Genomic DNA, 26,771 nt, shown 5'->3' on the forward strand with positions numbered 1-26,771 from the left:
GTATGAAAGCATTTATTCTTTACACATTTCTTTGGAGCTGTTCTGACTCATGAATGAATATAATACACACACTGGATAAAAGGATTTCAGGTATTTCAGCCATAATACAAAAAAAAATAACAAAAAAAATAGTATATAGAATATTTAAAACCTCAACTTAACTTAAGCGATGAAAGTAATGTAATAGTGTTCAAACTGCGTGTTGCATCAGTGGTTTGTGGCGTCATTTTTACAAGTGACCCGGCAGGTCCTGGACCCAGTAGATCCTGGACCCGGACCCGGACCTGGACCAGGTCCTGGACCCGGACCTGGTCCTGCACTGCAAAAACTCAAAATCTTAACAAGGATATTTGTCTTATTTCTAGTTAAAATGTCTAATTTTTAGTAAAAAGAAATCTCATTACACTTAAAACAAGATTCATCACTGGAAAAAAAACAACAATTTTCACCTGTTTCAAGTAGATTTTCACTTAAAATAAGTAGAAAAATCTGCCAGAGGAACAAGATTTTTTTGCTTGTAATGAGAAGATAAATTATGTTCCACTGGCAGATTTTTCTACTTATTTTAAGTGAAAATTTACTTGAAACAGGTGAAAATTGTCAAATAAGTTATTTTTCTGGTAATGACTCTTGTTTTAATTGTAATGAGATTTTTTTTTACTAAAAACTATACATTTTAACTAGAAATAAGACAAATATTCCTGGTAAGACTTTGAGTTTTTGCAGTGTAGGACCTGGTAGATCCTGGACCAGGTAGGTCCAGATCCTGGACCAGGTCCTGGACCAGGTCCTGGACCAGGTCGAGGTCCCGGTAGGTCCGTGACCGGCGTGAAGCTGAAGTGGTTTAGCTAATCAGACACCAGATCCGGAGTGGGTCACTTGTCCTGCATCTTCTCCAGGATGGGGACGATCATGTCGAACTTGGGTCTCTTGGCCGGATCCTCGTTCATGCAGAGTCTCATCAGCTTGCAGATGTGGGGGGAGATTCCTGGGGGGATGGTGGGCCGGAGCCCCTCCAGCGCCACCTGGTGGGGGGGAGGGGGGGTGCCGTGAATATTCTACATGTACAAGTATGTGTGTATTCCTGCACTAATGTGTGTATTCCTGCACTAATGTGTGTATTCTTGCACTAATATGTGTGTTCCTGCACTAATGTGTGTATTCCTGCACTAATGTGTGTATTCCTGCACACGTGTGTGTATTCCTGCACTAATGTGTGTATTCCTGCACTAATGTGTGTATTCCTGCACTAATGTGTGTATTCCTACACTAATGTGTATTCCTGCACTAATGTGTGTATTCCTGCACTAATGTGTGTATTCCTGCACTAATGTGTGTATTCCTGCACTAATGTGTGTATTCCTGCACTAATGTGTGTATTCCTGCACTAATGTGTGTATTCCTGCACTAATGTGTGTATTCCTGCACTAATGTGTGTATTCCTGCACTAATGTGTGTATTCCTGCACTAATGTGTGTATTCCTGCACTAATGTGTGTATTCCTGCACTAATGTGTGTATTCCTGCACTAATGTGTGTATTCCTGCACTAATGTGTGTATTCCTGCACTTATGTGTGTATTCCTGCACTAATGTGTGTATTCCTGCACTAATGTGTGTATTCCTGCACTAATGTGTGTATTCCTGCACTTATGTGTGTATTCCTGCACTAATGTGTGTATTCCTGCACTAATGTGTGTATTCCTGCACTAATGTGTGTATTCCTGCACTAATGTGTGTATTCCTGCACTAATGTGTGTGTATTCCTACACTAATGTGTATTCCTGCACTAATGTGTGTATTCCTGCACTAATGTGTGTATTCCTGCACTAATGTGTGTGTTCCTGCACTAATGTGTGTATTCCTGCACTAATGTGTGTATTCCTACACTAATGTGTATTCCTGCACTAATGTGTGTGTATTCCTGCACTAATAAGTGTGTATTCCTGCACTAATAAGTGTGTATTCCTGCACCAATGTGTGTGTATTCCTGCACCAATGTGTGTATTCCGGCATTAATGTGTGTATTCCTGCACTAATGTGTGTATTCCTGCACTAATGTGTGTATTCCTGCACTAATGTGTGTATTCCTGCACTAATGTGTGTATTCCTGCCCTAATGTGTGTATTCCTGCACTAATGTGTGTATTCCTGCACTAATGTGTGTATTCCTGCACCAATGTGTGTGTATTCCTGCACTAATGTGTGTATTCCTGCACCAATGTGTGTGTATTCCTGCACTAATGTGTGTATTTCTGCACTAATGTGCTCCCGCTCACCTTCATCCCGATCTCCATGTGCGACAGGTCGGCGAAGGGAACCTCCCGGGTCACCAGCTCCCACAGCAGAACGGCGAAGCTCCACATGTCGGCAGATCTGCGGTTGATGTCCTCCGGTCTCTTCTGCAGGGCTGCAACCAGAGACGGAACAAACACTCACGTACAGGGCTGGGGATCGGTTCAAATGTCAAGAATCAATTAAAGTTCTTAAGATTCAGAATCGATTATCAGGATTTGATTCGATTTGATTCCGATATTGATTTGGGTTAGTGTTATTAAAACTGTTTTTTCAGCTGTTGCATGAATTAAATAACTGTAGTTCTGCGATATATTAATGCTAGTATTATATTGAGATTCAACAGCAAGTATTGCAGCTAATGATGCTGTAAGGACCAATCAGACCCAGAATGCTGACAGAACTGCTTTCAGAAACATCGTGGGGCAGAATTACCAAACAGATCCAGGGAGGAAACAGAGACGGATGAAATCGGTTTTAGTTTTCTGTGTTTTTTTGGTTTTTAATTTTTGAGAATTTGGTTTTTAGCATTTTATGCAAATGTAACCCCAAGTCAGTATATAAAGTAATGAAATATAGACAATTTATGCAATTATAACTGAAAACTTTAATGTTTTCATACTTTTAAACATATTTCAAGGCAATAACATGGCACCAGTTATTCTGGTGTCCAACAAAACATTCCTTTTTTGCGCATAAACAAAAAAATACCAAAAGTTGTAATGTAATGATGAAAAAATAAATAAAAATGTTTTTGTTTTTTTTTAAATCGATCTTTAGACATATGAATCGATTTTTAGGAATTCATATGAGAATCGATTTAGAATCGGAACATTTTTTTCAACACAGACCTATGCATTTAAGGTGTTTAATATTTGAATAAGGAAAGAGGGAAGATGGAGACGAGGCTACTGTACCTTCTGGGGCCATCCATGCCGGGGAGTACATGCGTCCGGGGCACTGGAAGGAGAACTTGGCGTCCGCCATGCTAATCCTGGCCGTCATGTCCTCGTCGATCTGCAGGGGAATCCAGCAGCTCGTTAGAGTTAATACACGTGGTGGATTCATGTTTCCAGCGGCCGGCGGCGGAGCGGCGGCACCTTACCATGATGTGTTTACTGTTGAGGTGCAGCCGGTGGACCATGGGCTCCAGGGTGTGGAGGAACGCCATGCCGCTGCCGATGTCCAGGGCGAACTTCACCGCCTGGCTCTGGTCCACCACCAGCGCTGGGGGGGGTTTCTCAGAGTTATCACTGATATAAACTGATCTGAAACCTAATGTTTTTCACTCATGCTTGTTTGTGTATAAGTTTATTAATAGAAAACAAAATCTTCCTTTCAATTTCCAGCAGTTTTTAACTTTTTCATTTGATTTTAATTCATATCCAACTAGACACAGTGGCAATCTTCATTTACCCTTCTGTCCAACATCTGGTCGTCAATTTAATGTTACGTTTAAATCCAAAACTCTGGAATGTACGGAATGAGTATCAGGGCCATGCAGGAGAAAAAATATTTGAGAGGGGAAAATATTTTTTTTATTGTGCACTTCGAGAAAAAAGTCAAAATGTCGAGATTAATGTTGGAATACAATTTCAAGAATAAAGTTGAAATTTCGTCAATAAAGTCGAAATTTCACCTTTTTTCTCAACATTTCGATTTTATTCACGAAATTTTGACTTTTTTCTCGACATTTCGACTTTTCTCTCAACATTTCGATTTTTCCCTCGGCATCCCAGAATGCTGATAGAACTGCTTTCAGAAACATCGTGGGTCAGAATTACCAAACAGATCCAGGGAGGAAACAGAGACGGATGAAATCGGTTTTAGTTTTTCCCACATTCCATTTTAATTTTTTCCATTTTCTGTGTTTTTTTGGTTTTTAATTTTTGAGAATTTGGTTTTTAGCATTTTATGCAAATTTAACCCCAAGACAGTATATAAAGCAATGAAATATAGACAATTTATGCAATTATAACTGAAAAAATGTTTTCATACTTTTAAACATATTTAAAGGCAAAAACATGGCACAAAACAATCCTTTTTTTGGGCATTAAAAAAAATACCAAAGGTTATTTGTCTGAAATAAATAAGGCATAAATAACTCAAATATGCCTTTCAATATCCATTTAAAGTGCAAAAAAAGAAATAAATTGCAACAGCTCAAAAGCGCATGTGTGAATTAAATGACTTTGGGAGTAAAGTTCACAGGGCGAAAATGTAATAATGAAAAAAAATCAATCTCTAGACTTACGAAATGATTTTTAGGAAATAATATAAGAATCGATTTAGAATCGGAAAATCTTTTTTTTCAACACAGGCCTAGTGCTAAATAAATAAATGAAATGAAATATGAATGGAAACAGGGAGGTAGTTGGATATCTGAGTATGTTTGATGGTGACAACCCTCAGACGACCATGAAACAACAACAACATGTCATTTCCTTGTTAAAAGGTGTAGATAAAGCGCCATATTTACTGGTGCCCTGGTGGAGGATGTTGTACAGGGATCCGTAGGGCATGTAGTGGGTGATGATGATGGGGTGGGGGGATGGAGGGGACTGACACGCCCCCAGAACAGGCAGAATGTTTGGATGAGAAAAGATCCTGTAGGGGCACAATAAAGGAGACACGGAGGAGGGGGAACAACACACGTGGGGCTGTTATTTTAGGTATTTTGTACTGAAATTATCATCAACCAAGGAGCATAATGGCACGTTGTCAGATCAAGGTCTTCCACAGGTGAGTCAATATAAAGAAGCTTTAAGAATCCACATGCACTTGTTTCACACTTTCCTCATGAGAAACGCTCAAACTTTTGCCCAAGATGTGACATGGTCTAAGGATTTTTAACCACACTCATCCTCAATGCCTGCCAATACCTTCCAATATCTGCTAATACCTGCCTTTTCATGCCAATACCTTCCAATATCTGCTAATACCTGCCAATACTTGCAAATATCTGCCAATATGTGCCAATATCTGCCTATACCTGCCCATACCTATCCATAACTGCCCATTCTTGCCTATACTTGCCAATACCTGCCAACACCTGCCAATATCTGCCCATACCCGCCAATATCTGCCAATATCTGCCCATACCTGCCCATATCTGCCCATACCTGCCAATATATGCCAATATCTGCCAATATCTGCCCATATCTGCCAATACCTGCCAATACCCGCCAATATCTGCCCATACCCGCCAATATCTGCCCATACCTGCCAATATCTGCCAATATCTGCCAATACCTGCCCATATCTGCCCATACCTGCCAATATATGCCAATATCTGCCAATATCTGCCCATATCTGCCCATATCTGCCAATATCTGCAAATATCTGCCTATACCTGCCCATACCTATCCATAACTGCCCATTCTTGCCTATACTTGCCAATACCTGCCAACACCTGCCAATACCTGCCAATATCTGCCCATACCCGCCAATATCTGCCAATATCTGCCCATACCTGCCCATATCTGCCCATACCTGCCAATATATGCCAATATCTGCCAATATCTGCCCATATCTGCCAATACCTGCCAATACCCGCCAATATCTGCCCATACCCGCCAATATCTGCCCATACCTGCCAATATCTGCCAATATCTGCCAATACCTGCCCATATCTGCCCATACCTGCCAATATCTGCCAATATCTGCCAATATCTGCCTTTTCCTGCCAATATATGCCCATACCTGCCAATATCTGCCCATATCTGCCTTTTCCTGCCAATATATGCCCATACCTGCCAATATCTGCCCATATCTGCCTTTTCCTGCCAATATCTGCCCATACCTGCCAATACCTGCCAATATCTGCCCATACCTGCCAATACCTGCCAATATCTGCCCATACTTGCCAATACCTGCCAATATCTGCCCATACCTGCCAATATCTGCCAATATCTGCCCATACCTGCCAATACCTGCCAATATCTGCCAATATCTGCCCATACTTGCCAATACCTGCCAATATCTGCCCATACCTGCCCATACCTGCCAATATCTGCCCATATCTGCCCATATCTGCCAATATCTACCAATACTTGCCCATACCTGCCAAAACCTGCCAATACCTGCTAAAACCCACCAATACCTGCCATTACCTGCCAATACCTGCTAAAACCCATCAATACCTGCCAATACCTGCTCTCCTCAGACTCCAATGTTTCTGTTAATCATCATATTTTTCATCATATTTCTTGTAGCTTGGTGAACATGTGTTTGGTGGAACTGACCAAATGACACTAAAGTAAACATGCTTTCCTTCCTGTTGAGCTTTAACCTCCGACTCTGATCAGATGCCTTTAAAAGCTCCAAATAGATAAACAATCAACCTGGCCGTGATTAAACTACTGAATTACCTTTGACACACTGAAGTCCTCTACTTTTACATCACATCCAAACTTCAACACTAAAAACGTGCCACTTACTTGATGCTTTTTGGGGAAAGTTGATGTGCAACAGACATGAAAATATAACACACTTGAAACTTAAAACACAGAGCAACGTTTATAAAGGGGAAAAAGGATTAAGAATGAATTTAATGTTGTATTTTAAGGAATACCTTATTTTTCTGATGGAATTTTTGGATGACTAAAACTTTTGTTACTTCCACCACACAGAGACTCTCTTTAGTGGTCTTTTTTTATTGTATTTTTATATTTTCGATCACAACAAGAGGGGTATACTGTACATACATAGACAAAACCCCCACATCTCAACTTCCAATAAAAACTTAAGTCAGTCAAAGTCCATACACACCAAGATATATTTCATAGTGCTATAATCCTGCCAAATATTCTAACCAAAAATTCTACTCATTGCACTAATTGAAAATACTAGATAGTACTACCATATCAATGACTCTGAAATAATAATTAAAGGTATTATCCATGATTTTAGAGAGCTAGCAAGATTTGAAAGTGGCACCTCATCTAAGCCCCGCCCCCTCCTCCCACCACCCGTCAGCGCTCCGTCCAAAGCCACGCCCCCACAAACTTTGGGGAACGCGCATTTGCAGGAGTCGAGTTTTCCAGGACATTTTGGACAACACATTTTCAACAAACTACCCCATGTCTCATTCACCTGTAAGCGAGGCTGGTTTTAGGGGGGGCAGGGGGGGGCTGTGCCCACCCAAACGTGCGTCCTACCCACCGGCGTCTCCATCCTGGCGAGAGTGGAGAGCAGAGAGTGGACAGCGGCTGGCGGTGCGCTGCAGGCTCTAGAGCCACGGCTACGGCGTAGGTTACGGCGTAGCCTACGGCGTACCCTATGTAGCTGTGGCAACAGAGCCTGCTCGGCACCGCAGTGCTCCGCCAGCCGCACCGGCGCTCTCCGCTCTCCATCCCCACGGACCCCCATACAGCTTCCGAGCCGGAGCTGCTGCGGCATTTCAGTGCAGCTGCTCGTATCCCCGCGGGCTGCTGCTGCTGGGCGGAGAGTCCTGCAGCAGCAGCCCGGACCGACGCTCTGCTCCCTGCTCTCACACACAGCGGGACCGAGCCGCTCTGGAAATAACTACATAATAACTACTGGGGCTCCGTGGCAGAGGGGAGGGAGGGGGGTTACACTGGGACACTGTGAGCCCAGCAGGACTCGTGAGAAGTGGACACGTCGGGCTGGAAGCGAGTCCGCGCATGGGACAGGGGGGGGCGTGGGCGGCATGAAGGCATCTGATTGGTTCTTTCCCCCAGGCCAAACCTCTGGTCCTGGACCAATCCGTTTCATTCGGACCGAAGATTGGTTAGAGTTTTTACATGATTTAAGCTGGGAGCGGGAGGAGGGGGCGGGGCTTAGAGGAGGTGCCACTTTCAAATCATGCTAGCTCTCAAACATTGCATACTATAACTTTAAATAGTTAAATAGTCTTCCTACCAGACTTCATGATGAAGGGGACTCTTTAAAAAAAAGTAGGAAACACTTCATGTCATTGTTTTCCTATCCTAAGTTGGGGCTTGTCCGTTAAAGAACCAAAATGATATCCAAACATAAACCCTCAAAATAAAACCAAAAACCTAACAAAACAAACAGACATAAATGGGAAAACCCAACTTAAAACAAACAAGACAACAAAACAACACAAACCATTGCACTCAGATCTTATTGTCACTATGCCACTATCACATTGACCTACCAAATTCTTAAAGTCAAATTCTAAATGAGATTGCCATATTTTTAAAAAGTCTGAGGATCTGCCTTTACTCTTGTGTAAGGAGACTTGAGAGTTCATTCCACCAGTGGACTAAAACTGGGGGTTTAGATTCTTTCCAATTTAAAGTTATACATTTCCTGGCTGCCAGCATAGCAAGATCTATATATCTGCTCTTTAGTAGATCTATATATCTGCTCTTTAGTGGTCTTTGACCGATCGATCACATGCACCTCCACGCCAGGACTGTTTACCGGCCGGATCACGAGCCCTGATGTCGGCGGTTTCTATGTAAACTAGTGTTGTCCCGATCAATCAGGCTCGATCACGGCCTTTTCAAAACATCGGTATCCGCCAAAAAAGTATCGGGACAAACCTAGTTATTAATGTTTTTAATATATATTAAATCGTTTTATATATTGTTGCATTTAACGTCACTTCGACCCGCCGGAAGTGATGAAGTAAGTGAAACTAACATAGTTTACATGCTTGAATTGTGAAGTTTTATATGTTCATGTTCATTAAGCTGCTGCTATTCATTCATTCATTCATTCATTCAGAATGTTGCACTAAGGTTAAGCCAAAAAGTATTTTAATTTTCTTGTGTTTGTGAGTTTGACTGGATGTCATTCAACTTCCTCTTTTGAAGTTAAATGTATTTATTTTTGTTATTGCACTATTCTGCACTTTTTGTTTTAGTTTACAGTTTCATGTTTTTACATTTTGTGGCACCAGAGCTGATAAGCTTTGTTGAAATAAATGTCCATGTTGTTTCCAATGGACAAGAAAAGAAACTTGCGATAATTTAGTTTTAGTCCTCTTTTTTTTTCTTTTAATTCATTGCCAAAATGTATCTGATCGGGAAAAAGAATCTGAAATGTATCAGGAGCCAAAAAAAGTGATCAAATTGGGAAAAATCGAGATCGGCAGAAACTCAAACTTAAGGGATCGGGAGTTAAAGAATCCTGATTGGGACAACCCTAATGTAACCCACCCAGGAGGTCAAAGACCCCCTAACGGCTCCAGACCCGGGGGGGCCGCTCACCTGAGCTTGGGGTGCTCCTCGTTGAAGTCCCGGCTCTTCCTGGTGCTCCAGTCTCTCACCTGCAGGACCTTCACCACGATCTCGTCGCCCTGCCACCGGCCCTGCCACAGCTAACCAGGAGCAAAGAAGAGCAGGATAATAAATCACGCTGGGCGTCTCCGTCACACCAATCCTCTGTTCCAGAGGTTTTCAACTGGTTTTGTCCCAGGGACCAATATAATTATAATTATAATAATTATAACCGAGAGGCAACTCGGGGACCAACTGCCTTTGGGGATGTTTGTTTTTTTTGCACCTTGCTTTTAAATAAGAGTATGGGCCTATATAGACTATTTATTTGCAGCGGTGTATATATTTTTTTTCAGCATTTGCGGTGGCCGGCCCTAAGCTGTGGAATAGTTTGCCACTGAATATTAGATCTGCTCAGACCCTAGAGGTTTTTAAGTCTTCTTTGAAAACGTATTTATTGTCTTTGGCTTTTGGTGTACGATGAATAGTTGCCTACATTTTGTGAGAAGTGATTGTGCACTTTATGTGTCTGTTCTTTGCCGTCTATTTTCTACTTTCTATCTTTTATTACTATTTTATTGATCATTCTAGCATGTTAGTGATTTTATTGTTTCTACATTTTGTACTGTATTTTCTTGTGGTATTGTTTCATGTTATTGTATACTGTACAGCACTTTGGTCGACCTCGGCCGTTTTTAAATGTGCTATATAAATAAAATTGACATTGACATTGACAAAAATGAATAGTAAATGGAAAATAAATTGAGTCTAAAGAATACATTTTTATTTTTTTAAGTATTATTGTTTTCCATATGCAATTTCACAGACCACATGTAATACCGCCACGGACCACCAGAGGGCCGCGGACCACCGGTTGACAATCCCTGCTCTATTCCTTAAAGGGGACCTATTATGGCATCTATTAGCACTTTTCCACTAGTACCTACTCAGCGCGCCTCTACCCGCCCCCGTCTTGTGCTTCTCCACTAAGGGCCGAGGCGGGTCTAACGTGCAGAGTAGGTACTTTTTCTGTATCTATTCTGCCGAGGTTCTAAGCGGCTGAGTCGGCCCTGTATCTGACATCATCACAATACACGCCACCTGCCCTGGTCGGGGGGGCCGTCAGATGTTTGAATCAGGAAGCGGGAATCAGTGCGAGAGCGACTCGCGGCTTCCTCAATTTATCAGACAGGCATTGGCAGCAAAAGTCTGTTTCATGATCCAACTCTGAGGTGCAGATGTTCATAAACCTGGTGCTGAGGAGAGGATTAAAAAGGGATCTAGACGGGAGATAAGGAACGACCAGATCTACCAGGAGCTCTGTCACTTCTCAGCCGCTCGCGGCTCCAGCTGATTTTTCATCAGCGCAGACAAACAAAATTAAAAAAAAGCGTTGCCGCTTGAAGTTTCTCTCACTCATTTTTTAACTTGATATGGAACACGAGCCACAGACCCAGCAGCACATCTATCATCTCCTCCAGGTTCTACATCTTTAGTGTTGTTGTCTTCTCCGTTTAGATACACAATCAAATACGTCACAGCAGCTTCACTCCTACCTTCAATCCTTCTCTGAGTTGTCAGGCTGAGGGGAGACCACTTTATATATGTTAAAGCAAGAAAAAAACCTGTTTTTCATAATAGGTCCCCTTTAAATTACAGATTTTGAAATTCATGGAAAAATTAGAACAGCAATAATAATGTTCAAAGCAAGAAATAATCCACTGCATTTAAACATTCAAAAAATGTTTCAAGATAAAGAAGGAACATATCATGTAAGAGGAAAACTACATTTTAAACAACCTTGTGTTCGTACTGCTCTTAAAAGCATGTGCTTATCAGCAGTGTTGGGACTAATGCGTTATTTAGTAACGCTAAACGTTATTTAGTAACTACTTTTTAATGAAGTAACTAGTAACGGTAGCTAGTTACTACTTTTCACAACACTGCCCTCAGTCTGAGGGGGAACTTTGTGGAATTATGGTCTTGATGAAGAAATCAAACAAAGCACTTACTCTATACAGTTTAAAAACACATACAAGAAAACAATTCTTGTATAAAAGTATAAAAATAAGGATCTCTAAAGAACTCAATTTACCTTCTGTATGTATTTCTTTTATTATTATTCTGTTCCTTATGTCATATACGATACAAATGTAACTCCCTGCATTCATGGCTGGTCATGGATGGATGAATGAATGAATGAATCTTTATTTCGGCTTGTACACACTTTTTTTTTTTCATCATCAGAGAAGTGACTGGAAATGACATTTTTGAGTTTAGGATATTGTATTGGAGGCTAGTTTAATTATGCCCTGATCTTTGTTCATTAATTGTTTGTGTTGTATTTATTTATTTTTTTGTTATTATTTTGTCTTTTCTTTCTTTTCTTATTTTATTTAAATTTTAAATTTTTATATTTTTATGGCATATATGATATGATATTGTGAGGAAGAGACAGGACTAAATCAGCGTTCTGCTTCCTCCTGTTCCCTCTCCCACACATTATTTTGCTGTTGTTCTTTATTTCTGGATGAGACTGTTAAATTGTTTTACTTTTTTGATATTTTGACGCTTTTAATTTGATGGTGATTTGTTGTTGTTTCGAGATAAAGCCAACAATAAACAATAAAACAATAAATAAAAGCACGGACGGGACATGAATTTAGGATATTGTAGGAGGATAGTTTAATTATGCCTTGATCTTTGTTTATTAATTGTTTGTGTTGTATTTATTTTGTTATTTTTTTGTTTTTTCTTTCTTTTCTTATTTTATTTTATTTTTTTAATTTAATTTTTTTTTTTTTATGACATATATGATATGATATTGTGAGGAAGAGACAGGACTAAATCAGCGTTCTGCTTCCTCCTGTTCCCTCTCCAACACATTATTTTGCTGTGGTTCTTTATTTCTGGATGAGAGTGTTAAATTGTTTTTTCTTTTTTGATATTTTGACGCAGAGTCCCGTCAGCGAGCCAGCCTCGACGGGCCGTTCCAACACACCCACCTCCCCGGACTGGTTCTCGTTGATCTTGGCCAGCAGCGAGAGCTGCTTGAAGTCGATCCCGGCCTGCTTGTTGAGCGTCCCGTTGCCTGAGGGGAGCAGAACAGACCGCATGGAAAACACAGCACACGTCCAGATTTGACATCATGGCGAGAGGAATGCGGCTCACGGGGGCGGGTCCGCATGGTTCCCTTCCAGAAGGTTTCCTTGTACGGGATCTTGGTCAGGCTCTGGCCCAGTTTCTCTGCCTTTTCTAAAAAAAGAAAAAGAGAAGTGAGTAAAAATACACGACTTCTGTGCTTGGTTTCCCCCGGCAGACGTGACCTCTGACCTTGCAGCAGCTGCCTGAGGTGCGGCTTGGCCTTGTCCAGGGGGGTCTGTCCGTACCGGTTGCACATGCACACCTGGGCGCCGCTGGCCACCAGGTCCTGCAGAAAACAGCAGGGTTTAAGTGAATTCTTACTCCGGGACGCAGCAGTAGGAGCTGCTGCAGTAGGAGCTGCTGCAGTAACACTCCGTGGCCACAAGGGGGAGTTTCAACCACACGAGAGGAAAGTTGCTTTCCTCAATGGAAATTATGACTAAATATGGTCGTCAAAAAACCATCATCACTTGAGGAAAACGAGACGCAACGAAAATGCTGGTCATGTGACGATAACGAAAATTAAATATATAATGCAATATCGTTGACGAATAAAAACCAGACTGAAATAAACTTCAAATCTTTATTTGTGCGTACAACAAAAATAAGTTTTTATGTATCAGTTTGTGGAATTAAACTGTGGAATGGTTTGAGAGTTAAAAGAATGTACAAACATAAAACCATTTAAGAAGAAATATAAAGATAGTTTATTTGAGGTATAAAAGTGAAGAATGTGACTCTCACAGCTCGGTTTAAACATTTGTAGAATTTCTTTTTCCTTTACACACAATCGAGCCCAACTGTGCTTTGCTCCCTTTTTTTGTGTTTTAAAATTTTTTTTTTTTTTTTTTAATTTTTATTTTTACGATTATTTTTATTTCATCTACTGCTATCTATTTTTTTTGTGTAAAAAAAAAAAACAAAAAAAAGCAACAAAAAATGATTATATGTCTAAAAATGTTGCAATTGAAAATTATTTGTTCAATAAAAATATTTGAAACAAAAGTGAAGACTGTGTTTAAAGATCAGCAGCTGTGTGTGTTCTGCTATTTCGTCATGTTGTCTTTGTATGTTTATATACTTAGATATACATATTATATTTATATCATAATTATATTATATTTATATCATAGTTATATTATATTTATATCATAGTTATATTATATCTATATCATAGTTATATTATATTTATGATCGAGCTTACATCTGGTATTAAACAGGTTATTTTTGTAAAAATTATATATTTATACAAATTAGTGTATAGTATAAAAAGTAAATACAGACATATAATTAATGTTTAGTTGTGGAAAGGGGGTGGGATTAAATAAGTTTATACTTCCCCCCACTCCTTTTCAAACATGTAACTGAAATATGTGTTTTGATGGTTTTTCTTTATGTGCTGGAATTATGGAGCTAGAACAGTCTCATAATTCACAAATGCACAGGACAAGTTTTACAAATGCACAGACCGATTTGCAAATACACACACCGTTTCACACGTGCACAGGACAAGTTTTACAAATGCACAGACCGATTTGCAAATACACACACAGTTTCACACGTGCACAGAACAATTCACACGTGCGTAGGACAAGATACACAAATGTATTTTTGATGCACACACAAATATAACCTGATTTACACATGTTTTTTTGTCTGTGAGCTGCGCTGGATTTGTGTGTGAGTTTTGAGACTCTCCTGACGTGACAAGATCCACACGTAGGTTTTTTTTAACACGGAAGGATCTGCAACCAATCAGATTAAAGGGGCGGATACACCTGCTGTTTGAACTGCGTTAGCGCTGGTTTGTCGGGCTGATCAACCAGAGCCGTCAGGAGACTGCACTCCAAGTCCTGCCGATGCAGCAACTGATGATGAAAAACAGCGGAGATTTTTATATATTTGCTCCGTTTGGTTTCACGAAGTATTACTGTCCCGCTGATTCATCTCAGAACCAGACAGACAGCAGAGAGCTGCTGCGCTGCCTGGCGGGGACGAGCAGCGGCCAGGTGGAGCAGCACGCGCATGTCAGGAGATTAATTTACCCAAATATCTGGAGTAACGTCGGTATCAGTCGACTGATAACCGAAGAACCTCTGTATCAGCTCAGATGTTTGATGATCGGTGGACTAAACCCCGACCAGCATCATCACGGCTGCATCTTCCCATGCATGACTCTATCTGCACCGGGAATGTGTTGATCTGCCACCGCTGTTTTGACACGTTTGTCTCTGTGTGGTGGCGATGTCACATCATGAATGTGAGGATAACAGCTGCTTGTTTCTGACCTCCGTGTCTGGTCCCTGGTCAGCTGGTCTGACCGGGACCAGCGCCACCCACGGCCAGAGCCAGAACGAGACTGCAGCAATATTCACCCCCGTCAACAGGCTTGTTCTCCTGAAAGACACCTGTAGTTCAAATATATATATATCTCCGCTGTTTCTCATCAGTTGCTGCATCGGCAGGACTTGGAGTGCAGTCTCCTGACGGCTCTGGTTGATCAGCCCGACAAACCAGCGCTAACGCAGCTCAAACAGCAGGTGTATCCCAGCCCCCGGGTCTGGCAGTCAGAAGGCGCGCCGATTTTTTCCAGTGGCCAACCGCGGTACTGCAACCAAAAATCCCATGCGGCCCAGAAAGCTTTTTTCCCATAGACCGCAATAGTAAAAGAGAAGCCTCTAAAACTGTTCACAGGAACCTCCAGCTGTAATCCCCGGCAATTACTAATCTTTGTATTCTATATTTTTAAGTCATGGACTTTATATCCGTCAAAAATGTTTTATAACGGCCAGAAAAGTCAAAGAAAAGTCTCTTTCTGGGCGTGACGTCACGGCTGACGTCACAGCCGTGTCCGTGCATTCCACGGATGTTTTATATTAATATATATTATATAATTATATTATATTAATACATTAATAATATATGTAATGCTATACATGTAATAATATACATTAATTAATATATTATATTAATACATATTATATTAATATTCGCGGCATTGCCCCGGGGCATGATGGGAGGCCCCAGAGCATCATGGGAGGTGACTCAACTGCGCATGCTCTATGGGCCGCTGTATGCGGAAGTAAACCCGGAAGTCAGAGATTTTTTCGGCGGATGCGCTGGCTGAGCAGAATGCATTGAAATGAATGGGCGGCCATTTTTGACGTCCGATCCAGTTATTATTATAGATCCATGGTGTATCCGCCCCTTTAATCTGATTGGTTGCAGATCCTTCCGTGTTAAAAAAAACCTACGTGTGGATCTTGTCACGTCAGGAGAGTCTCAAAACTCACACACAAATCCAGCGCAGCTCACAGACAAAAAAACATGTGTAAATCAGGTTATATTTGTGTGTGCATCAAAAATACATTTGTGTATCTTGTCCTACGCACGTGTGAATTGTTCTGTGCACGTGTGAAACTGTGTGTGTATTTGCAAATCGGTCTGTGCATTTGTAAAACTTGTCCTGTGCACGTGTGAAACTGTGTGTGCATTTGTAAATCGGTCTGTGCATTTGTAAAACTTGTCCTGTGCACGTGTGAAACGGTGTGTGTATTTGCAAATCGGTCCGTGCATTTGTAAAACTTGTCCTGTGCATTTGTGAATTATGAGACTGTTCTAGCTCCATATGGAATGCCCACCTGTATTTGTTTTTCTTATCTTTTTTTCTTGTTTTTTTTATACATGTTCGAAATAAACAAAACGAACGAACGAAAAATGTAGATTACAAAATAAAAAGTCTCCTTTTTTCCTTAATCTCCATGTTTTAAGTTAGGGGTCCCCAAACTTTTTCCAGTGAGGGCCACATAACGTTTCCCTTCTCTGACGGTACGGGGGCCAGGCTCAGTTTCTAACAGAAAAAGCCTTACAATCGCAGGGTTGCCTAAATGTTATCATTTATTGTTTTCCAGAAAACATGCCGACACATATCCAAATATGAATAACCCTTTCTGAGATCAAATAACCCTCTCTGCGTTCTTCACAGAAATAAAGTTATGTTGTGCCGTGCACAATCCTAGGTAAATGTTCAGCTTCAAACTATTTAAATACCCTGCATTCTGAATCAATGTTTCTCTTACCCAACCTTTTTGCCATTATTCCGTTCTAAGGGGGTCACGTTCACGCTTTATGACTAGGGTAGAGGGCTGCAAATCTGGCAGGAGCGGGCGGTTTGAACTTTGCTGCGGGCGGCTAAAAAAAACACTGCGGGATCGGGATGGAGTCTAGCGACAAGATGGAAATCAATGAGGTGGAAAAAAACCTCAAATAAGATCTTTACAAAACAAAGACGAAGCAAAGCCAGTCAGATATTTGGAGAAACTGCGTTTAGTGTCTGTGGAGCATCTTGGAAGAGAGACATATAATTGTAATTGTCTCGAAATTGTACTTCAACATTAATCCCGACATTGACTTTTTTCTGGACATTCCGACTTTTTTCTGGACATTCCGACTTTTTTCTTGACGTTTCGATTTTTTTCTCGTAATTGTACTTAAACATTAATCTCGACATTTCGACTTTTTTCTCGACATTTCGACTTTTTTCTCGATATTTCCACTTTTTTGTCGACGTGCATAATGAAAAAAAAATCTTCCTCCTCTAAAATATTATTTTTATTTTTCTCCTGCCTGGCCCTAATACTCTTCCGTATTTAGTCGACTGAAACTTGACACGACTAAAAGGAGAATGAACGTGACTAAAACTAATAAAAACTAAAATGATAGCTTGACCAAAGACCAGACTCAAACTGAAATTGAAACAGGCTGAACAGAAACAACGACCCGGGAGGAAGGAGACGTAGCTGCGTGTAACTCACCTCTGCCACGTCGTCCTGCCCCCAGAAGCAGGCGTAGTGCAGCGGGGTGTTCCCGTGCTCGTTGACCGTGTTGGGGTCGGCTTTGCACTGAATCAGCTGGCGGGAGGAAACGTTACCAGCGTTAGAGGCAGTACTCCAGTTGTAAAAAGAAATCAGGGGGGATGGTGGATTTTATCATATGGGGACAGATAATTTGTGCTGATTACAAATAATATAATATATTACAAATAATAGCAGTGACCAAAACACCTGCAGAAATACTGCAGGAATGACATAGCAGCAGTTAAATGCAGCCTTCTGTAAGCTTTAAATATCCACTGGGCTTACATCAAATACATCAAAACACAACAATAAAAAACACTTTTCTGAACTTCCTTCACAGGATAAGTAAAATAGATCACTGCAAAAACTCAAAATCTTAACAACAATATTTGTCTTATTTCTAGTTAAAATGTCTCATTTTAGTAAAAAAAATCTCATTACACTTAAAACAAGACTCATCACTGGAAAAAAACAACAATTTTCACCTGTTTCAAGTAGATTTTCACTTGAAATGTAGTAAAAGTAGAAAAGTAGAAAAATCTGCCAGTGGAACAAGATTTTTTTGCTTGTAATAAGAAGATAAATCTTGTCCCAGATTTTTCTACTTATTTCAAGTGAAAATTTACTTGAAACAGGTGAAAATTGTCCAATAAGTTATTTTTTGCTGGTGATGACTCGAAATGTTGAAATAGCAGTAAAACCACATTCATTGATGAAATGACATAAGAGATGGAAAGGGGGGATGGCAGTTTTACAGGGGGATGATTTTGACCGTTTTTATTTCAACTCCAGTACTGGTTAGAGGAAGTGAACCTGCGTCTGGGGGCTGTACCTTGGCCACGATGTCCCGGTGGCCGTGGCTGGCGGCGAGGTGCAGCGGCGTGTCGTCGCCGCGGTTCATCACGTTGATGCGGGCGCCTCTCATGATGAGCATGTCCACCACGCCGGCCTTGCCCTCCCTGCAGGCCCAGTGGAGCGGGCTGAAGCCGTGGTCGTCCCTGGGAGACAACAGCTATTTATGACAACAGCTCCAGAAATATTTACTTTTGTCTTGTTATTGTGACTGGAGTTGAGGAGCAGAATGTTAGACATTAGGCTCCTCCCCTAAAAATCGATTCGTATGTCTAAAGATCGATTTTTTTTGTGATTTTTTTTTCATCATTACATTACAACTTTTGGTATTTTTTTGTTTACAGTATGCCCAAAGTATCGTGATATTATCGTTATTGTGGGCCACATATCGCCACAGTATTGAATCAAGTTACCCATATCATCCCGACCCTAATATACATACATATATACATATATATATATATATATATATATATATATATATATATATATATTAGGGGTAGGCAAAAATATCGATATGGCAATATATCGCGATACTTTTCCAGCCGATTCAATATCGATATTCAAAATTTGAATATCGATTTTTTTTTTTTTTTTTTTTTTTTTTTATCCCCGATCTTTTTCCCATTATATCACCCAGTGCTCCTACCTAACAGTCCTGGGCATTGCCACTCTCTACCAACCCTGGGAGGGCCCTGCACTGAGCTCAGGTTTTATTTCACGTTTTATTTCATTTTATAATTTATTTTTTATATAACACAGTTGCCTGTCCTTAAAAAATGAAAAATAATGGACAGAGGTTTATTTATTTATGGATTTATATCTATACTGACTGATCACTGTGCCTGTCCTTGGTTTTAGTACCATCTTTCTTGTGTTTATTATCATTTGCCACATAATTAAAGCAACCTCATACTAAATTTAATGTTAATTTCATATGATGTAAATAATATGAAAAACATATACAAATATGTTGTAACTTTAGCTTGTATAGCTAAACATTGTTTTGACTCAGTTTGTCCCATGAATTGTCACTATAATCTGATGAACGTGCAACTCGGATTTTAAGATCCATCACTATCATCTGATGTACATATATACAACTTGGATTTTAAGATCCATCACTATCATCTGATGTACATATATACAACTTGGATTTTAAGATGTGTAATGCATTTTTAAATTTTTCGGTGAACTATGTAGAATATAATAATCAGGATATCGCAATGTGTATCGTATCGTGGCTCAAGTATCGTGATGTGTATCGTATCGTGAGGTCCTTCCCAGTACCCACCTCTAATATATATATATATATATATATATATATATATATATATATATATATATATATATATATATATATATATATATATATATATATTGCTGTCTGGTGGTATCATATGATAAAGTAGTTATTTAAAATTATATATATATAAATTATTTAAAGTAGTTATTTAAAATTCCATATATGTGTGTGTGTGTGTGTGTGTATAATATCGTGCCTTTAGCACGAGCTGTGGAAAAACAGACCGGTTCTCAGCTGGTTCCTAGTTGAACGAGTTGTGAACCAGAACCAGCTCTGGAACCGGTTCGGTGGAAAAGGGGTAAACGAGATCATACACCGTTATTCACGTCCGCCACCGTGAAACGTCTTGGGAGGTTTCACGAGGTCATGATTCAGAAACCTCAAATAACAGGGGTTGGGTTGGACTCGGCCAGAACCCGTCTTCCGGATCCAGAACCGCTCTGGTGCAGGAGAGAGAGAGACGGGCCTCGGAGAGGACACTTGTGAAGAAGCTGAGGATAAAACTGGGTTTTTACTTTCTAAAGAAGCTGTGTTTTTCCTTTAATGCTAAGAAGCGACTTGTTGCTGCTACCTTTTTACCAGTACTAGATTATGGAGATATCCTGTACATGAATGCTTCTGCTAAATGTCTTCATATGATCGATACTGCATATTCTGCTTCCCTGAGGTTCATTACAAATTGTAAACCATTGACACATCACTGAGTTCTACTCTGGGTTGGATGGTCTTCTCTGGCCACCCAAAGGTTCAGTCATTGGTAGGGATGGGCGGTATGGACTAAAAAATGTATCACGATAATTTCTGGCATTTATCCCGATAACGATTGAAATGACGATAAAAAAAATACCAATTCAACTCCACCTTTGTAACTATAAATCTATCACCACATTCAGTCTTTGGAGCCAAAACACTGCTGTAAAAGATACTAAATACTACTAAACTACACCAATTAAACTGAATGAATATAAACCAATTAAATGAGTTACACCTGTACTGCAAAACTGGAATGAGTCAAACTCCTCGCTCTCAGATCCGCCATGTTTGTTACACAAACACGTATCAATGGGAATTTTTCTTTCTTTCTTTCTTTCTTTCTTTCTTTCTTTCTTTCTTTCAGGCTCATTTCTTTCTTTCTTTCTTTCTTTCTTTCTTTCTTTCTTTCTTTCTTTCTTTCTTTCTTTCTTTCAGGCTCATTTCTTTCTTTCTTTCTTTCTTTCTTTCTACCAACGGGAATTTATCATATTTATCGCGAGATGACAAATTCTTTTTTGTCGGTATATCGTGAACAGTAAAATATCGCCCATTCCTAGTCATTGGTAAGTTTTTATATATAAGGCAATGCTTGGTCTGCTGCCTTCTTCCGTCTGCTCCTTGATTGTACAGAGAAGTCCTGGTTCTTACTCGCTACGTTCACAAGACTCTGTTCCTTTTGTCCCCGTACAGAACTGGCTAAAAGAGCCTTAGTTTATTCTGCTCCTTCAGCCTGGAACACATTACAAAATGACTGGAGGCTAACAGGGTTAATTTCTTTGAGTACTTTTAAATCTAAATTGAAAATACTTGAGGCCGACTCCATTACATGTGCCTGTTTTTTGTGATTTGCTTGCTTTTTTAATTTTATTTTAATTGTATTTTTATCTGTTGGTGTTTTATCTGTCATTTGTAACTCTGTGTAACTATGTGTTGTAATTGCTGCTGCCTAATCTTGGCCAGGTCTCCCTCGGAAAATAGGTTTTAAATCTCAATTTTAATCTTTTAAAATAGGTTTTTAATCTCAATGGGATCTTCCTGGTTAAATAAAGGTTAAATAAAAAAATAAAAAAGAAGCCATTAAAGGTCCAAGCAGCTCGTGATCCGGAGCATGCAGGGACTCCGGTGGCACCGCGTCACCAGGGTCCAGCGATGATTGACGACCCGTCAGGTGACACCCGGACTTAGCCAGGGCCAGTAAAACCTTTGCATGAAAGAGAGCCGGGAATGTTTGGAGAGTTGGGAGGAAGAACATTCTGGTCCGGACGAGCCGACCTGCCGGGGGTCCGGAGGTCCGGAGGTCCAGGGAACCGCTGGAGATTCTTCAGAGATTCAACAGTTGGTTCCAGTCCGACGGCGGAGAAGCAGACGGAAACTTTCAGCTCAAGAAATGGTTCTGAAGGGTTCACATTAGTGTAGTCCCAATCGATCGGTCGCTCGATCGATCACGGCATTTTCAAAACATCGGTATCGGCCAAAAAAGTATCGGGACATACCTAGTTATTAATGTTTTTTTTTTTAATTCAAGATCTTTTTATTGGAATTTTCACAGAGTAAAAAAAGGTGAAATGCTGCATGTCGATTACAAATATTTTGATTAGGCATGGGCATGTTAATCATAGCATACACCAGTGTACAAAATACAAAAAACAATTAAACAGTATGAAAAAATATAAAATAGTAACAAAAACAAACTACAGACCAAACTAATCCCTCCCCTGTCACTGCCAGATTACTAATCACAATATGAGGTCACTCTATCATCAAAAGCCTGCACTAGGAATACAAAAGAAATATGAAGTATAGTTCACAGGGTCTGGAATGCTTCTAGAAAAGGTCCCCACACTTTCTGGAACTTATTTGATTTCTGAAGCGAGTATCTAATTTTCTCCAGTTTTAAGCAGGACATGATGTCTTCCAGCCATTGTGCACGAGTAGGAGGGAAGGGATCCTTCCACCTGAACAGAATTGCCCGACGAGCCAAAAGGGAGGCAAAAGACAAAGTGTGCCCCTGTGCAGTGGTTAACTTCCTTCCTCCCTCCATGACCCCAAACAGGGCAGTCAGTGGGTTTGGTTCTAATCTGATTTTAAGCACCAGAGAGAGAGTATGAAATACTTCCATCCAGTACTTATTTAGACATGGGCAGGACCAGTACATGTGGATGAGAGAGGCTTTGGCTACTTTACATCTTACACAGTATGGACTAATATCTGGGTACATGGAGGATAGCTTTGCTTTGGAAATATGAGCCCTGTGTACCACTTTAAACTGAATTAAGCAGTGACGTGCGCACAGGGAGGTTGTATTAACCAGTTTGAGTATGGACTCCCAGGTATCCTCTGATAAGGGAAGCCCTAAGTCCTGCTCCCATGCTGCTTTGAGTTTATCTGTAGGGGCACTCTTAAGATCCAGTAACATGCCATAGAAAGACGAAATGAGCCCCTTTTTGAATGGGTCTGTGGCAAGAACTTTGTCAACTGTGGTCAAGCCTATCGATGCACCAGGGCTGGGTGTCTGGGAAAGAACAAAATGTCTAGCCTGAAGATACCTAAAGAAATGTGATTTTGGAAGGCTGAATTTACTACTTAACTGCTCAAAAGATGCCACAGTGCCGTCTATGAACATATCTTTAAAACGAATCATACCCCTCCTGTGCCATTCCTGGAAGGTGGGGTCCTCAAGGGATGGTTTGAAAGAGTGATTTGATGCAATGGGGCTAAGAAGAGAGAAGCTGTGAAAACCAAAAAACGTCCTAAATTGGGCCCAAATTCTAAGAGAATGTTTAACCACTGGGTTTTTGATTGATTTAAGTGAAGGAAGTGGAAGTGAGGAGCCGAGTAGGGCAGGAATTGACAGGTCATCAGTTGGATGTAACTCCATCGCCACCCAGTCAGGGCGGTCAGCGCCGTCGCAGTGGAAGGACCAGAATGCAAGGCAGCGCAGGTTAGCAGCCCAATAGTAATAACGAAAGTTTGGGAGGGCCAGACCACCTGCAGACTTAATTTTTTGAAGGTGAGTTTTGTTCAAACGTGGCCGTTTACCTCGCCATAGGTATGAAGATATAACTGAGTCAAGGGACTGAAAAAAAGAACCAGGAATAAAGAGTGGTAAGGTCTGGAAAAGGTACAAAAATTTAGGTAAAATGGTCATTTTGACTGAATTGATGCGACCCACAAGAGACATTGACAGGGGTGACCATTGTGTAAGGGTTTGTTTGGTCTCATTTAACAATGAGATAAGATTCTCTTGGAGCAGGTCTTTGTGTTTCCTTGTCACCGATATGCCTAAATAGGAGAATTTGTCATTTGCGATTTTAAAGGGAAAATTGGAAAGGTCTAAAGCATGCGATTCGAGATTGGTAGGGAAAAGCTCACTTTTGCTGAGATTCAGTTTATAGCCTGAGAGTTTCCCAAACTGACTGAGAAGTGACAGCGCAGGGGGTAATGAGGCCAGAGGGTGAGAGATGAAAAGCAAGAGGTCATCGGCATAAAGCGAGACCTTATGTTCCCTGCCACCTCTCCAGATACCGGACACATCCTCACAAGATCGGAGCGCTGTGGCAAGCGGTTCGATAGCCATGTCAAAAAGCATGGGACTAAGGGGGCACCCCTGACGGGTTCCACGATGCAGATTAAATGGTTTTGACCGTTGAGAGTTAGTACGAATTGAGGCTGTTGGGTGTAAATAGAGAAGTTTAATCCACAGAGCAAAGTTCGGACCAAAACCAAGCCTGTCCAGCACAGCAAAGAGATAATCCCATTGGACGCGATCAAATGCTTTCTCCGCATCCAGAGAGACAACGCATTCAGGGATAGCCTCAGAGGCAGAGTAGATAATATTGAACAGTCGCCTTGTGTTGAAGTAAGACTGCCTACCTTTAATGAAGCCAGTTTGGTCTTCAGATATAATTGTGGGGAGGACATTCTCCAGCCTATGGGCTAGGACTTTAGCTAGGATTTTAGCATCTGTGTTTAAGAGGGAGATGGGCCTGTAGGAGGCGCATTCAGTAGGATCCTTCCCTTTTTTAGCTATGAGGGTGATGCAGGCCTCCGAAAAAGAAGGAGGGAGGGAACCGTGGCTGAAGGATTCTGAAAGAACTGAAGATAGCAATGGGGAAAGCAAATTAGAAAATTTCTTTAGAAATTCCGCCGGGAAGCCATCAGGGCCAGGACATTTACCCGACTGCAGTGAAGAAATGGCTCGAGTAATTTCCATCAGGGATATCGGTTCTTCTAATGTCTTCCTTAGATCTGGTGAAAGACTGGGAATACTAAGACTATTTAAAAAGTCCGCAATCTCATCTCGATCAGTCTGAGATTCCGAGGTGTATAGCTGGTATAAAAGTCCCTGAATGCTTCATTTATGAGTAAGTGGTCTGTAGTTACATGGCCATTTGGTAATCGAATCTTAGAAATATTTTGTTTAGCCTTAGAGCCTTTAAGTTGGTTGGCTAATAATTTGTCAGATTTGTCTCCATAAACATAAAACCTGGTTTTACTTTTCAGAAGTGACTGTTCAATTGGGTGAGTGGTAAGCAGGTCAAATTTAGTTTTAAGTTCTAGCCGCTTTTTGTAAAGATCTGGGGATTTAGTCCGAGAATATTCTTCATCGACCTCTTTAATTTGGCGGGCAAGGTCTGATCGCTCCCTATAAGATTTTTGCCTCACCCTAGCAGTGTAGGATATAATCTGTCCCCGGAGATAAGCCTTGAGGGAATCCCAGACAGTTAGACTAGACATTCCTGGAGTCATATTCGTGGATAGGAAAAAGGCTATTTCCGTTTCCATTGATTTAACAAAATTTGTGTCCGACAGCAGAGTTGAATTGAATCGCCACTGTCTGTCTCTCTGAGGTAGGTCAGGAAGGGACATGGTTAGAACCACAGGAGCGTGGTCGGAAATGACAATGCTCTGATAAGCACAGGAATGGACCAGGGGAATCAGTTGATTATCAATAAAAAAATAATCAATCCTCGAGTATGTGTGGTGCACTTGTGAGAAAAAGGAGTATTCTCTGTCACATGGATGTAAAGAACGCCACACATCACAAACACCGTAGTCAGAAAGGAACGCCTGAATAAGACGGGCTGACTTACTTGCTGTGCCGGGGTTGGTAGAGGATCGGTCTAGGACTGGGTCGAGCCAGCAATTAAAATCACCACCCAGTATGAGAGAATATGTATTAAGGTCAGGGAGCAGTGAAAACAGTCGTTCAAAAAAGACTGCATCATCTGAATTAGGGGCATAAACGTTCACAAGTACGACCAATGTATTGAATAATTTCCCAGAAACGATCACGTAGCGACCAAACTTGTCAGAAATCACATTGTGCTGCTCAAATGAAACATCCTGACTGATCAGAACTGAAACTCCTCGGGCTTTAGCTTGAAAGGAGGAGTGAAATCTCTGCCCTGACCACCTCGGGAACAGGCGGCTATTATCAGAACTGCGAATATGAGTTTCTTGTAGAAAGGCTATTTCTGTTTTAAGGTGTTTTAGATGTGAGAAGATCCTCTTCCTTTTAACAGGGTGATTCAGACCCTTAACATTCCAGCTCACCAACTTCAAGTATCTACTCATAATATCTAAGAAGAAAAATTAGGTGTGCACAATGACCTAGGCAGAAAAAAAGAGAACGGAAAGGAGGTTGAATGTGACCCACATTAAGTAATGAGTTGAAAAGAGTTAATGCAAAGTTTCTGGCAGTGACATATCCCCCCGACCCACCCTCCCCAACTAAGACAGCTGCTATAGAAAAATAAAAAAAAAGCAGCAAGCTCTTCAAAACAAACATAGTGCAATAACACATCTTCCTATCCTACACACTAATAGCTTTTGCTCCCGTATCATGGGTGTATACCTATTAGCACCTTAAAACGTGTAGATGTAAATAAAAAAAAAAGGAATACCCTCTCAAATCTTGACCTGGAAGTCCCGATATGAGCCCAGAAATATTTTTACAAAAATATAAAATATAAAACGTCCGACTTAAGCAGCGTAAAAGTAAGGTTAACAGCTTACAATTATTACAAAACTTATAGGTAAATCGGAAAAGCTTTTTTTTTTTTTTTTTTTTTTTCTCTCCCTCTTCACCACTTATTTTTCCCCTTCCCTCAAATAGCCAAAAATAACTGCAAATTAATAATATTTGCAAAGGGGCAGTCCAACTAACAACAGAGAAAATACTGGTTGTCGCGGGGTTACTCACCCTCCCCTCAGGAATAATGTGACTCACGTAAAAAAAAAAAAAAAAAAAGAGAGAGAAAAAAAAGTCAGTCCGTGAGCGTCAGTGAGCCGCACCGGGCTGCAGGCGGAGCCGTGGCAGCCTCCAACAGTCCCGTTACGGCGGGTTTGAAGCTT

General features: G+C 40.7%; 1 protein-coding gene across 2 annotated transcripts in view; it reads right to left on the reverse strand.

Annotated features, from left to right (window-relative positions):
- Positions 1 to 592: 592 nt before the first annotated feature.
- The window catches only part of ilk (integrin-linked kinase), a 30,451-nt gene continuing 4,272 nt past the window's right edge, over positions 593 to 26,771 (reverse strand). Inside the window, exons 3-13 of one of the 2 annotated variants that reach the window (XM_061739223.1) lie at positions 18,336 to 18,501; positions 17,462 to 17,557; positions 12,837 to 12,933; positions 12,675 to 12,758; positions 12,509 to 12,594; positions 9,495 to 9,604; positions 4,772 to 4,899; positions 3,398 to 3,519; positions 3,210 to 3,309; positions 2,277 to 2,407; positions 593 to 1,025 (exon numbers count right to left, since the gene is read on the reverse strand). In XM_061739223.1, the coding sequence (XP_061595207.1) occupies positions 876 to 1,025; positions 2,277 to 2,407; positions 3,210 to 3,309; positions 3,398 to 3,519; positions 4,772 to 4,899; positions 9,495 to 9,604; positions 12,509 to 12,594; positions 12,675 to 12,758; positions 12,837 to 12,933; positions 17,462 to 17,557; positions 18,336 to 18,501 (1,270 nt within the window). In that variant the 3' untranslated portion in view covers positions 593 to 875. The remainder of the gene's footprint in view (positions 1,026 to 2,276; positions 2,408 to 3,209; positions 3,310 to 3,397; positions 3,520 to 4,771; positions 4,900 to 9,494; positions 9,605 to 12,508; positions 12,595 to 12,674; positions 12,759 to 12,836; positions 12,934 to 17,461; positions 17,558 to 18,335; positions 18,502 to 26,771) is intronic. The other variant, XM_061739222.1, reaches the window with a different exon arrangement.

This window comes from Cololabis saira, chromosome 14 (assembly GCF_033807715.1).
Source record: "Cololabis saira isolate AMF1-May2022 chromosome 14, fColSai1.1, whole genome shotgun sequence".
NCBI lineage: Eukaryota > Metazoa > Chordata > Actinopteri > Beloniformes > Belonidae > Cololabis > Cololabis saira.